Source organism: Emiliania huxleyi, assembly GCF_000372725.1.
Source record: "Emiliania huxleyi CCMP1516 unplaced genomic scaffold EMIHUscaffold_107, whole genome shotgun sequence".
NCBI lineage: Eukaryota > Haptophyta > Isochrysidales > Noelaerhabdaceae > Emiliania > Emiliania huxleyi.
Window position 1 is genome coordinate 257505 of NW_005201984.1, and position 13138 is coordinate 270642.

Sequence of the window (13138 nt, forward strand, 5' to 3'; positions counted from 1 at the left end):
CACCAAGAACGAGCTCTGGCACCTGACCGAGGAGCACGTGTGGCCGGCGATGCTTGCCGAGGCGGAGGAGATCGCTCTCGACCACAAGAAGGCGTCCGACATCGACATTGCCAAGATCCTCGCAGTGCCGCAAGCCGCACAGTTTGCCGAGGCCATGCAACACACCTTCAAGGCCATCGGTGCGGAGATCCACCGGCGCATTGTTAAGCTCGCCGTCTACTTTGCCAAGTTGCTCCCTGCCGGCTTCGCCATTCTCGACTCGCAAACCTCCACTCCCACTCTCTTCCCCGACGTTGCCGACGCCTTCATGCTCAGCACGATTGGCGACGGCTCTGTCAGCAGCGACTGGGATCCGCGGAGGTTCAAGTGCCAGCCATTCAATGGCAACCCCAACGACTACGAGCGGTTCATCAGCGATGCGCTTGACCACCTCGGCAGCTGCTTTGGCACTCACGCTGACGAGGACTACTCACTCGCCGATGAGGCCAAGGGGCACTCCGCCTACGGGTACGTCGAGCAGGACGGAACCGACGCCTCCAGCAGTCTCGGGAGGTTGCCAGCGTTGCAGCACGACACGGCTTGGCGGACCGAGTCGCAGCCGCCCATTCAGAAGGGCCTGCCCTTGACGAGAAGGGCAGCGAGGGCGGCGGCGGCGGCGGCGCCGAGGCCGAGGCCGATCCAGCCATGGGAGTTGTCGTGCAGCAGCTGGTCTGGCTCGCAGAACTCGGCTCCGCTTCCGCCGAAGAAGTCGCTCGAAAAGGGGTCATCAGAAGACTGTTCGGCAAAGATCTTGACGCTGGCGGCGTACTCCTCGGCAGCAGGCTGCTTGTCGGCGGTAGAATGGACGACGGGCATCGTCTCGACGGCGTCGGCGTTGCTGTTGAAGTTGCCAAGGTAGCCTAGGTCGAAGATGTCGACGGCATCGGCAGCCCCACCGTCGGCATCGGCGATGTCGCCGTCCTCCTCGTCGCCCTCGCGAGAGGCGGTGGCGTCCTCAACGGCCCGCGCATCGCCGCGCCCATCGAAGCTGCTGGTCGGTGCGCCAGAGCGTGCGACGGCATTGAGGCGCTGGAGCGCCTGCGACACGAAGACGCAGCAGCCGTTGAGCTCGCTCGGGCAGACCTTGGCAGAGTGGCCGAGGCCTTGGCAGTTGAAGCAGCGGATCAGATCGCGTAAGACGGCTTCGGAGACGGGCTGCTTGCGTACGGGAGCCTGAGCGCCGCGCGCAAGTCGACCGACATAGACGGAAGGTCACATGCCTCGTTCATTAGCTCGCGCCTCTGATCAGCGCGACGCCTTACCTTTGTTGTCTCTGCAGACAATGGGGGAGTGTAATAAGAGATAAGGCGTCCCGGTGTGACGTGTTCCACACCCCTCACCCGTGTGCGTGTCTCTCTCGGACGGAGAGAGGAGCCACCCTCCCTTCCTCCTGTGTCCGTGTCTGTCCCGCGCACATTGTCATGGAAGGTGGAGCGCGCACATTGTAGCGAAGTCATTCTTAGTCCTTTACTGTTTACGATTTCCGACAAAAACAGCTTGTAGGTAGGTAGAAAGGTGACTCTGTGTTGTGTTTACGTGAAGAACAGCCAAGCTCGGAACTGGACACCTACGCGGTGGACGCAAGGTGGGGACCCATGGCGCTCGCCTGCGCCTCCTCGGCGCTGGCGTACGTCATTCCACACTTCGCTGCCCCACCGAGAGTCAGTCCGTCGTCACACCGAGAAGGGCGCAAAGCTGAGCTGCTCGAAGCGGCTGAGCTCCTGCCGCTCGCTGGTGCGCTCGCTGTCGCGGCGCCGCTGCTGCTGCTAGCCGGGGAGCGGCGTGCGGCGGAGGGGCCGCTGCCGCCGACCGTGCTGTACCAGGCCGGCACGACGGCGGAGGGCGCCGAGCTGATGGCTGCGCTCACCGCCAGCACCTTTCCGGCAGCATGGCGGGAGGCGGTCGCCGCGCTGGACGGGCGGGCCACTCGCGCCGCGGCGGAGGGTAGCGGCAGCCTGCAGGGCCGCATCGCTGCCGTGCAGGCGCTGGAGGGGCAGCGGCACGCTCTCGCCGACCTCCTCGCGGTAGCCGTCGAGCGGCAGCTCTCCGAGGTGCTGCGGCTCTGGCCGAGGAGGGTGGGAGTGGATGGCCAGCGGACCCGGGTGCGGCTCTCATGTAGGCGCAGCTCTCGCTGCTGCCGTCGGCCGCCTCCATTGCGCCCGCCGCCGGGCTGCCGCCGGACGCGTGCAGCCTCGTCAGGGTGAGCCAGCGCTTTCCGGGCCAGAGCGCGCGCCAGGTCAGAGCCTTTGTGGGCGAGTCTGCCCCGTCCAACGAGCCTAGCGTCAATGGCCGCTTCGACCGGCTGCAGGCTGCGCGGCTGTACCAGGGCTCGAGCGCTGCCTCTCCCCTCCCGCGCCACCGGGGCACCCTCACATCTCTCCCGCCGCACCGATAGGCTGCATCCAGTTTGGCTACTTTATCGCGCAGGTCTTCCTCGGCCAGGCGCACCTCGCCAGCGGCCGGGAGTCGGTGGCAGTGACTCATTCACAGCCAATCGCACTGCTTCAGCAGGCGCATCTTGACGGTGAGGCGCGGCTGTCGGGAGCGGAGGCGAGTGCGCTCAAGGCGCCGACCCCGCCCAACGTGCCCTCCCCTCTGCCTGCCCGCCCCCCCCCCCTCTTCCTCTCTCTCTCTCTCTCTCTCTTGCTCCCCCCACCTCACCGCCGCACTTGAACGCTGCAAAGGCCGGCATCGAGCGCAGTACCAAGCAGCCCAAGACCGAGGCGGCGTGGGCGGCGGCCAGCCGCCGCGCGGGCGCCTTCTTTGCGCTGCCGAGGGAGGGCGGCGAGGGCAGCGAGGGCGGCTTTGGGTACGAGTCATTGCGCGAGTTTACGGTCGGCGTTCAGGTCGTCGCCCCTGCGCAGCAATCGGAGTTCTTCAACTCGCCGAGCGAGGGGGAGGCGGGCGGCGAAGGCGGCGGGTCGCGCGGACAGGGGGCTGAGGCTGGCGCTGGGGCGGCTGCTGTCGACGGCGGCGTCGCGCCCCTTCCGTCTGCTGAGTTTGTGCGCTTCAACGCGGCCGGGCTCCAGGCGCTGCTCGCAGAGGGGTGCCTCTTCGGCTGGATGCTGTGGCAGGCGGAGGCCGAGGCGATGGCAGTGCTGGCGGCCGCGCCAGATGACGGCTCCGCGAGTGCGCGGACTGCGGAGGGGAGCTCGCTGCTGCTCACGCCGCCGGCCGCGCCGTGAGGGACAGGACATGGTCGTGGAAATGCGAATCGTGCGTTCCGGCACAAAGATTGTACCACTGTAGGTGTCTCCTGGCGGAACACAAATCTTGGAGCAGCTGGTAGAGACATAGAGTAGAGCCGTCGAGATTGGGGTAGAGTTTAACTCTGTGCTGGGATAGCTAGGCCGCTTTTTCAGTCAGGGAGGAGCCCTTCGAGAGCCGTAACAACTTACTCTTAAAACCGTACACGTCACAGATACGTTCGCTTTTACACCGTGTTCAGCTGTCGACACGCATATGTCTGTGCCACACACGTGTGTACATACCGTACCGCGCTGTTCTCTGATCTCTCTCTCGTCTGTGAGGACTCGGAGGATTGAGCCGGTGCACAGAGTGGAGAGAGAGAGAGAGAGAGAGAGAGAGCACACACACCGACGCGAGAGGCACACGCACCACCATATTGGTCATATACCGCACACCCGTAATAAAACCAAACCGCTGCGAGGCGCGAACTATGGCGCCGCTGTCCATCATATCACATTCTCCGACATTGCGCAACCGCACATCGCCGTCGGGAAAGTCACTCAAGTCTCAACCAGCTGAAAGTGATAGGGGGGAGCTCGCAGGTTCAGCGGCCGCGAGTGATCCCAATGCCGCAGCCGGCCGCGCGGCTCGTTGGTGACAGCAAAGATGGGGACTTGCCAGCCCAGGACGCGGCTCAAGTGGGAGCGCAGTTGGCGCAGGACGGGGAGGTCCCTGCCCTCTTGGCCGGTGGAGCGGAAGAAGAGCAGCCCGGCGAGGCTTCTCGCCAGGAGGGCCTCCACGCCTCCGTCGCCGAAATGAAACGTATGATAGTCGGAGGGATATGACTTTTATGATCAGCGCCTGCACAGTGCGCACTTGTGACTTGAAAGCTCTCGTCTCTCCCCGGACCAGCCTCGGGCTGTGCTCGGACCAGCCTCGGGCTGTGCTTCCCCGCCCGCGGTGCTCTCTCACCCGACCGCGCGCTGGACCGCCGGCCCGGCCAGGAACCGGACTCCCCCGTTCGGGGGAAAGCTCGGCTGCCGCGGCCCGCAAGGCTGGCACATGCCCAAATCGGGCACCTCCTTCGCGGCGGCCTCGATGTTTGCCCTCCGCTCCGCCTCCTCCGCCGCCAGCGCGGCCGCCGCCCGCGCGTACGCGCGAGGGCTTCCCACAAGGAAGGCACGCTCGGCGGAAGTTGCGACGGCGCTCCAGTGGCGCCGCCGCAGGCTCTTGATCCTCCGCTCGAGACGCCTGTACCGCGCATCGCCCGCCTATTCAGAGCGTCCGGCTCGTGCGCCGCCCGGCGCCTGGCTTCGGCAGCGCGCCTCGCCCGCCTTGGTCCCGATGGAGGCCATGACGCGCGCCACCAGCGAGCGGCGCCGGCGGGGCGGGCGCGGTAGCGCAGCCGGCCTACCCCGCCACCTACCGTACACACCGCTGTATGGCATGGGTGCTACGGTGTACCACCATGCGCGCGACTATGTGGCACAGGTGCTGGTGTACTACCACAGAGACTGCTATGGTGTAGCTACCATCACACTACTTGGCATAGCTGCTAATGCACCTTCCCGACCCGGGGGCATCGCCCGGGGCACCGCTAGGCTCGGACAGCGAAGAGGAGGCTCCAAGGGGCGCTCCGCCGCTGCCGCCGCCGACCCGCCGCCGCTTGGCTTGCCTGCGCGCGGGCGCGCCCCCGCGCGCCCCGTCCTCCCCCGCCGCGCCCTCCTCGGAAGAGGCGTCTCTGGAGGAGGAGCGCGCGCCGCTGCCCGCCCCTGCGCCGCCGCCGCCACCGCCGCCCGCGCTCAGGGCGAGGGTCAGGCCGGCGAGCGCTCTTCTGCTGGACGACACGGCCGCTCCGGAGGCCGCGGCCGCTCCAGCGCTGGCTGCGGCGGCGGCACCGGCTCCCGCCTCTGCGGCAGCCCGGCCGAGCTCACCGAGGAGGACCCGCTCCTTGGCCTCGTCCAGCGAGCCCGCCTTGCGCTCGAGAAAAGACGCGATGGCCTCGGCCTTGTTGGGCGTCACGATCTTCCCGCCCGGCCACGCCATCGAGCGCTTTGGCAGCGGCGGCGGCGGCTCCCTCGCCGCGGCCTCGAAGCGGCGCCGGCGCTCCTCGGCCTTGGCTCGCTGGGACTCGAGGAAGGACGCGTCGACGCTAATGTCGCGAGACATGAGAGCAGGTGGAGAGAGCGTGCGGCAGCCACAGGACTGAAGAACGATCGCGGAACGCGGATTGGGCACGACGCCACAGGATATCCTTTGGCCGCGTTGGGTAGCGAGCGTTGGTGTAACCCGAGCCACGGAGGCGTGTTTTCTGACGGCCGACCGTCAGTGCACGGAGTTGCCCCTTCTCCGACTGCCCCGGCTGGTTCCCGAGGTCGCGCGGGGCTGACCCCTGTGGTATTGCTAAAAATCTCTCTCTCTCTCTCCCTGTCTGTGTGCGTCCAAGCTGCAGAAACGAGCTTTTAGTGGCTATAAGCATAGGCACTGAGATATGGTGCGCGGCTGCGCGCGGAGCGCGCTGGTGCTACCTGGACATACGCGCGGAGCGCGCTAGCTGGACACCCGCGCGGAGCGCGCCGGCTAGATACCGCGGAGCAAGAGCAAATCAACACAACCGTTCGAATGCTGACGCCGCAAGTCGCTGCCGCCGGCTGCCAAAGTGCGCCTGGATTGCTCAGCAGCTCAAGCATCCACGTCGTGTACCACGTCAGCCGCCGACACGGCCCGGCCCCGCCGCGTCGCCGCCCTTTCGCTTGCCGCCATCGCCCTCACCTGTTTCGCCGCCGTCTACCACGCCAGAGCGCACTCTCCTCTCGTGGCTGCACCGTGTCACCCCTGTAGAGCGCGAAAACCGAGCGTCCGCCTCATCCCTCGTGCGTGCACAGACACGGCTGCGCTTCTACATAGTACAAAACAACATGCAGTACAGCGACGCACACCGTATAGATATAACTTTGTGCGCGGCGGACTCTCTCTTACTCGTCTGTACGCTGTACGCTGTGTACTGTACAATTCTACTCGTCTCACAGTACATTGGGCAACAAGCCGCGCCGCTTCGCCTCCTGCCCCCTCGAACCCATGCTCGGCTCGCGCAAGCCCGTGGCCACGAGCGTGCCCCCCGCGAGCCCTCCGCCAACAGTGACGCGCCGAACCGAGCCGGGCCTCTGCTGGCTGCCAGGCGTGCGCGTAATCTGGGTGGGCGTACGCTTTGAGGTCGCCTTCGCGCGCACCACCCCTGCCGGCGCCTCGTCCTCGCCCTCGGCCGCGGCGAGGGAGAAGGCCGGGATGGATGTGCTCTCCATGTCGTCGACGGCGCTCGCCCTGTCGGCGGTGGGGGTGGCGAGCGGCGCAGCGTCTGCACTCGGCGCTCGCGCGCGCCACCGCCCCCGGCGCGGGGTGGGATGTCAGTTCGAGAGTTCTGTGTTCCCGTCCCTGTGCTCCACCTTCTTCTCCCGCGTCAGTCCCATGAGAACCCCACTATATAGCGCCGCCTCGTGAGCTGTCCTGTGTGCTGTGTGCTGTGTGTCCAGCAGTCCGGACCCGGTGCTACGGCCGGTGACAGTGCGCCTCGTGTCGGCTCCCGAGCCAATCGTGTGCAGCGTGTGTGTGCGTGTGGGCCCGTCCTCCATGCTAGGAGGTGTGTAAGACTGTGTGTGTATCGCGCGCCTTGCGACTGACTGACTGAATCATTATGATCCGCGTCGCCGTCGTCGGTAGGTCGGTCGGGCGGAGGGGCTTGAGCCAATGACGAGGGGTTGACCTAGCCTGGCCTGATGTATGCGTGGCTACACTCCGTCTTCGCGGCGCGCTCGCCGCCGTGCTCGATTCAGGCAGCGGATGGCCATCGCAGTGCGCGCGTGGCGCACCAGTTCTTCAATTGCGCCCAAGAGATGCCAGAGGGCGAAGCGACGTTCGCTACCCTCGAAGCGTTGGGAAGGCCAACGCAGGACTGCTGGTTCCACCGCATTCCCCAACGGGACTTGGATCCCGCTGTCGCGGCCGGCGACACCAACATCTCCATCCTCGCTGTCGTGACCGGCGGGGCCTGCGGCGAATCAACGGCCCTCGGGTTCATGGCTGGCCCTGCTGTCCGCGATTACTTTGTGCAGGGTTCGTACTAGGCTTGTGCATGGCTAGCACACCCCCTGCACGCGGCCGACATCGGCTGTGAGCGGCATAGCCCCATATCCACGATGCGGTAGTCATCCCAGCTGTGACTGCGACCCCCCTCCAGGTAAGGCCGACACGACGGCCGACCAGTGGCATCTTATCCACCCGTACTTTCAATCCCAGGGCACTCCTATTGCTGCGATCGCATTCCACATGGGCGGCGCCGAGCACAGTGACAGCGGTTTTATCATCGCCGGCCCGCGGCATCAGAGCGTCGCAGGCGGGGGCGACGGCTTCAACGCGGACGGCAGCGGCACCTTTGCGAGCTTCTATCGCGGCCCAGAGGCAACCTGAGCTTGCCTCCTTCGCACCCACTCCTCCTCCTTCGCACCCACTCCTCCTTCGCAGCAATCCACATCCCTTCCCCGCTCTCACACACGCGGACGTAGACCCCGCTTGCGCCGCCGCCATCAACAGCGCAGCGGCTAGAGTCCAGCGTGGCATCAGACAACCAGCAGACAGCAGCGAGAGGCAGGCAACAGCGAGTGGCAGCCTGAGCGGCCAGCGCAGAGAAGAAGATCGTTCACACACGCTCGCCCACGATACGCTCACGGCGCATTCGCAGGGTTTCAACTTTTGTGACGGCGCACCCCTGACTGGCGGCGAGCGGCTGGAGCTGTGCTACTTCCCCGCGGCGTTGGGCATCCGCTCTTTCGCAGGAGGCGACGGCGAGACCGAGCCAATCGACCCTTGCTTCGAAGCCAACTTTGCTCGGGTCCGCTGGCAGCTAGGGGCCCGGTGCTCGCCTCTGCCTCTCTCGTCGCGACTCCGCGCCATTGCGACCGTGCCCCGCAGGACCCCCACCTCTCCCTCCCGCGCGGCGGACGCGCCGACTTCCGCGGGCGCGACGGCCAGTACTACTGCTTCCTCTCGGCGCCGCGCCTTGCCATCAACATCAAGACGGAGGACGCCACCTTCCGCCTTCACAACCTCCACGACAAGGGCGGCACGCTGGTCGTGGAAGGGTCCTTCATCACCGAGGTGCGCGCAGCAATGTGGCGAAGCCCGCCGACTCGATCGACCGAGCCCCTCGGTCATCAATGACTTCGATCCTTCCTCCTCTTGCCGGCGCAGGTGCACTTTGTGGCACGCGTCGGTGGGCGGAAGAACAAGCTCTGCCTCGCCTCCTTTTGGGCTAGCGAGTTCAAGTGCGAGACGGATGCTTGAGGGCCAGCTACCACACGCGCCCCCTTCAAACGTGACCATGACTGTCCCGTAGCGAATACAACACGAGCAGCCGCGGGTGCACTCGCTGGGCGTCACTCGGCTGCTGCTGGTGCCGGGTGAGCGTGTGCTGGTCTCCGCGTCGTACGACTGCACCGCGAAGGTGCTGGACACGCGCAGCGGCGCCGTGACACGCATCATCGATAGCCCGCACAGGTCTCGATTCACCGCTCTGTGCTGGGACGGCGCCCGTTCGGAGCTGCTCCTTGGGGACGAGAGTGGGCACTTGAGCATCTGGGACGTCGGCGGCGAGGGCTGCCTCAAATGCGAGCGCTTGTGGGGCGATGGGGCCCTCCCAAAGCAAGGCGGCGAAAAGGTGGCAGCCGCACTGGCCAATGCGGTTCGGGTCAGCCGGATTGATTCCACGGGGCCGCGCGTGGGCAAGCCGGGACCCAGTCAGGGCGGGCTGCGCCATCTCGCTCTCGCGGAGGGAGGGCGCCTCCTCTCCTCCTCGGGCACCGCTGTCGACGCGTGGCGCGTCGTCCACGGAATCAGCAGCGTGAGGGCCGCCGCACACAGCGCGGCAGTCGTTGCTGTCGCCGGACCCGGCACAGCTGCCGTGTGCGACGAGGGGGAGGAGCGGCGCTCAGACGCGGCGCGCTCGCCGGAAGCGGCGCTTTCGACACGGTCCAGCGAGAGCGCGGTCTACTCCGCTTCCCTCGACGGCACCATCCGCGCGTGGGACCCGCAAGACATGTCGTGCACATCCATCTTTCACGAGGTTCGGTCCGAAATTGCCTGCCTAATCCATTGCCCGCGCTGTGAGCGGCTCGTCACTGGGCACGATGACGGCGCGATTCGGCTGTGGCATGTGGACTCGGGATCGACGGTGACGCTGTCGGGCCACTCCAACACAGTGACGTGCCTCAGCGTCGACACACGCGGCAAGTCCGTGCGGCTCCTCTCGTCGAGCTTTGACGGCACGGTTGGCGCGTGGGACATTAGCGGGCAGCGGCCGCCAAGGCTCGAGCTGCTCTTCGCCGCCCACGAGGAGGAGGTGCTCGCCGTGCGCGCCGCGGAGCTGACGCCGCGGTACGTCACCGCCGGATCCGGTGCGCTCATCAAGATATGGTCGCTCGATACTCACGCGCTGCTCGGACAGCTGCGCGGCCACACCGAGCCAGTCGGCCACCTCGCAGTCGATGGCCACTTTCTGCTCTCGGGCTCGGACGACGGCTCGGTGCGGCTCTGGGACCTGTACGCATACGCGCTGCTCCGCGTGCTCCCCCGTGCGCAAGAGGGGCCTCTCCGTGGCCTGCTCGTTGTGCCCGACTCCGGCTGGCTCGTCGCCTGCTCCGAGGCGGCGGTACGGGTGTGGGACTACGACTCTGGTGGGCTGCTCAAGGAGTGGCGGCACGCCGAGCCCTTCTGCAGCATCGGGCTCCGCCGGTCGACGGGCGACGTGATCGCAGGGACGGAGGAGGGCCTCCTCGTCGCCCTCCCCCTAGCAGAGCTGACGCCTTCGATGGGCGCGTGAGGAGAGAACCCGCCGGGGGTGGCGGGGAGCGGCGCGGAGGACGAGGGAGCTGCGCCCGCGGGGCGGCGCGCAGGCGGCCGGCGCGGCGCCCAGGCCCGGGGGTACTCCCGGCATTTTCCCTGTCTTGTACGGTATGATTGACGCGTGGGAGGTGAGGGGAAAATCTATACGACCGATTCTGATTCACCGTGCACATGCCGACACGCACATCCGCTCCCAGGTCCAATGCAAAAAGCCTCACGAACGCGCCATGGAAACGCCTTGGGTGGGAGCCGCCGTCATAGGCTGGACAGCGTAGCGAGGGCTCACAGGGACGCCTTGGCCGTCCCGCTGCCGGGCAGTCACCTCCTTGGTCTCTTGAAAGAGCGCCCAGGGCAAGCAACAAACGTGCACACAGACGTCGTTGCATGGTGTCTCCGGGAGGCGGTACGCTGTGCGGATCTCCGTACGGGTTTGGGCGCTGTAAGCCGCCGCCACGAGACCGCCCACGTAGGGAATAAATGAGAGGCCGAGGAAGCTTGCACACGCTCCTGTGTCACCACAGAAATCACCCGGGTAGCCCGTCTTGATGCGGTTGACGAGCTGTCCGTACGCGCACGGCGCGCAAAAGGAGGCGAGGCAGCAGAGGCCCATGTCGGAGCAGCAGCCCTTGTCGGAGCTGCAGTCAAACAGCGTGTGTTGCCAGTGGTCGATGCCGCCGGCCACGACGTGATTAGAGACGCGAGGGCTCGGCGCATGCGCAGGGGCTGCCATGGCTGCGGTGGCGGTCGGCATGGACACCGCGGTGGCGGTCGGCATGGGCACTGCGGTCGCGGTGGCGGTCGGCATGGGCACTGCGGTCGCGGTGGGGAGGGGCTTCGTGTACTCGGCTGCCATCGAAAATGGGCTCGTGGACGGCGGGTAGGTGCTCGGGGAAGGCGGAAAAAGGCGGGCGCCTCGTACCGGGGTGTTCGAAACACGTAGACACACAAAAAGAAAATTGCGTCTAAAGCGAACGTGGCACTTAAGAGGGTCGGAAGAGGCAGACTCCCTAGGGTGGGCGACGGCTAGCGCACCACACACCTCTCCTTAAAATCCCTGTGTGGTGGCGGCGTGCCGTCCTCCCATCCCTCCCTTGGGGTGTCTGTTTTCTTTCTTTCTTTCTTTTTAAGAGGGTCGATTACGGTAGGTTAGGGCGGGCCGCCTCCTAATGACTTAAAATCCCTGTCTGGTGGCGGTGTGCCGTCCTCCATTCCCCTTGCGTCGGTCGTTTTATTTCTTTGTTTGACTACGTAACTAAAGCTAAATCTCTCTCTCTCTCTCACTAACGAGTCTTCAATCAATCTTCTCCTCTCTGATGGCTTACTACAGTGGGCCCACTGTACTAACCAACGAGTTGGAAGAATAGTTCCTTCGGGACTGACAAATTGGACCCTAGCTGAAAAAAGAAACACATTTTCCGAAAAGAGGACGGCACGCCGCCACCACACAGGGATTTCACCCACGATCACCGGACACGGGCTCCCCGCCGAGGCGTCGCTCACCAGCGTTCCCGTCAGCGATGCCATCATTCGCGGCCGCTCTCGCGCTTTGCCATTCCATCGGAACCTTGATGGTGAGCAGCCTGCGCCTGGCGCCGTATTTTACATGGATGGTGCTGGTCCGCTCATTCCCAGCTTTCCTGATGGCTACGTGTCTTACTGTGTCGCTGTCGACGCCGGGTCCGGTTTCGGACGTATTTGGCCGTCGCATCGTGCCCAGCTCGACGCCGCCACTGCAGCCCGCTGCCTCGAGGCCTTTATTGCCCAGGTCGCCGCTTTGCTTGGTCTATTCAGTGCATTCAAGCCACACGTTGTTCGGTCTGACCAAGGCAGGGCTTTCACGAGCTTCCACTTCAGTGAATTCCTCGCCGAACGCCAGATCCTTCAAAGCCTTGCTTGTACGTATACGCCACAGCAGAATTCCCATGCTGAGCGCTTCATCGGCATCGTTTTTGGCACCGCTCGAGTTCTCCTCGCCGCCGCCAATTTGCCGCCTACGTTTCATCCGTTTGCACTGCAGACCGCTGCATGGTTACAGAATCGCCTCCCACGATCGACGCGCAATTGGCAGTCGCCCTTTCACCTCCTCAGTCGTATGCTACCATCCGTCGAGAACGTGTACGCCTTTGGTTGCTTGTGCGCTGCTGTCATCCCTGTGCCTCGTCGTGAGGGCGACCGCCACTTTGCTGACCGCGGTGGCATGGGCCTCTACCTCGGGCCCTCCGAAGTCAGCCCTGGACACGTCGTGTATTTGTTTGCGTCCAAGATCGTCCAGGTTGTTGCCAAAATTCGCGTTTGGGAAGATCAGTTTCCTGGGCTCAAGGGACATCGGTACTCTTGGTTTCCCAGCAACGAATCACTTCCGCCTGACAGCGGAATTGCCGAGTCTACCTCTGCTCCTCCCGTACGCGCCGACCCCGCCGATGCCGTCGCTGATGGACCCCAGGGCCGCGACCAGCGCAATGTTCGTCCCTCAACCGCCGGTGCTCGCCGTGACGCCCCCGCCCAGTCTGCTCCGCCGCCTACGCCGCATGAGGCGCCACCTAACACGCCTGCCGCCGCCAGTTCAGGAGGGGCTGAGGCATCCACCATCGAGGTCCCCGCCGACGTTTCCCGCGCCTCGCCGCGCGCTACGGAACCGATCCCTATGCCTGACCTTGAGCCTCGACAGCCTTTGCGCCGCTCTGCACGCCTTAAGGAGCTTGGTCACTTTGCTTGCTCGTTCCTGAGTTACTACGTCGTTCCTACTGCGTGCCTCGCCGTCAACATGTCTGCCGCCCTCATCTCCAATGCCGTCTACTGCGAATCATGTGCCGCCGATTTCTTAGCCTTCGCCGATTGCCTTGGATCCGTCGACACCGCTTTCGACACTTACGATCCTATTGGCAACGAATTCTCACTCATCGCCGCCGCTCGGATTGCCTGCACTGCATACGCAGTTACCCTCACCGCCGATCAGGGTGCACTACGAGTGCCTAAAAGCTACCGGCAGGCCATGTCTAGCCCTCAAGTCGAGCAA

At 65.3% G+C, this 13138-nt stretch overlaps 5 protein-coding genes across 5 annotated transcripts; 3 read left to right on the plus strand and 2 right to left on the minus strand.

The window, feature by feature from the left end:
- Nucleotides 1–1601: 1601 nt before the first annotated feature.
- On the plus strand, nucleotides 1602–3224 carry EMIHUDRAFT_422988 (hypothetical protein; the record flags this gene model as incomplete). The annotated part of the gene is made up of 5 exons (XM_005792526.1): nucleotides 1602–2090; nucleotides 2159–2366; nucleotides 2435–2504; nucleotides 2551–2622; nucleotides 2724–3224. Coding segments are annotated over exons 1-5 (1305 nt in total), but the record flags the coding sequence as incomplete, so codon positions are not given.
- An 845-nt stretch (nucleotides 3225–4069) lies between these two features.
- EMIHUDRAFT_361160 (hypothetical protein) lies at nucleotides 4070–4897 on the minus strand (the record flags this gene model as incomplete). The annotated part of the gene is made up of 3 exons (XM_005792527.1): nucleotides 4070–4499; nucleotides 4563–4650; nucleotides 4793–4897. Coding segments are annotated over 2 exons (336 nt in total), but the record flags the coding sequence as incomplete, so codon positions are not given.
- Nucleotides 4898–7001: 2104 nt separating this feature from the next.
- EMIHUDRAFT_223025 (hypothetical protein) lies at nucleotides 7002–10099 on the plus strand (the record flags this gene model as incomplete). The annotated part of the gene is made up of 6 exons (XM_005792528.1): nucleotides 7002–7338; nucleotides 7463–7611; nucleotides 7788–7883; nucleotides 7964–8113; nucleotides 8194–8379; nucleotides 8618–10099. 6 exons carry the CDS (start codon nucleotides 7002–7004, stop codon nucleotides 10097–10099), a joined length of 2400 nt encoding a protein of 799 aa, XP_005792585.1.
- A 237-nt stretch (nucleotides 10100–10336) lies between these two features.
- On the minus strand, nucleotides 10337–12124 carry EMIHUDRAFT_223026 (hypothetical protein; the record flags this gene model as incomplete). Its single annotated transcript, XM_005792529.1, has 3 exons — nucleotides 10337–10932; nucleotides 11623–11905; nucleotides 11972–12124. The coding sequence occupies 3 exons, from the start codon at nucleotides 12122–12124 to the stop codon at nucleotides 10337–10339; spliced, it is 1032 nt and encodes a 343-aa protein (XP_005792586.1).
- A 90-nt stretch (nucleotides 12125–12214) lies between these two features.
- Nucleotides 12215–13098, plus strand: EMIHUDRAFT_223027 (hypothetical protein; the record flags this gene model as incomplete). The annotated part of the gene is made up of 4 exons (XM_005792530.1): nucleotides 12215–12450; nucleotides 12566–12602; nucleotides 12818–12929; nucleotides 13079–13098. 4 exons carry the CDS (start codon nucleotides 12215–12217, stop codon nucleotides 13096–13098), a joined length of 405 nt encoding a protein of 134 aa, XP_005792587.1.
- Nucleotides 13099–13138: the final 40 nt, after the last annotated feature.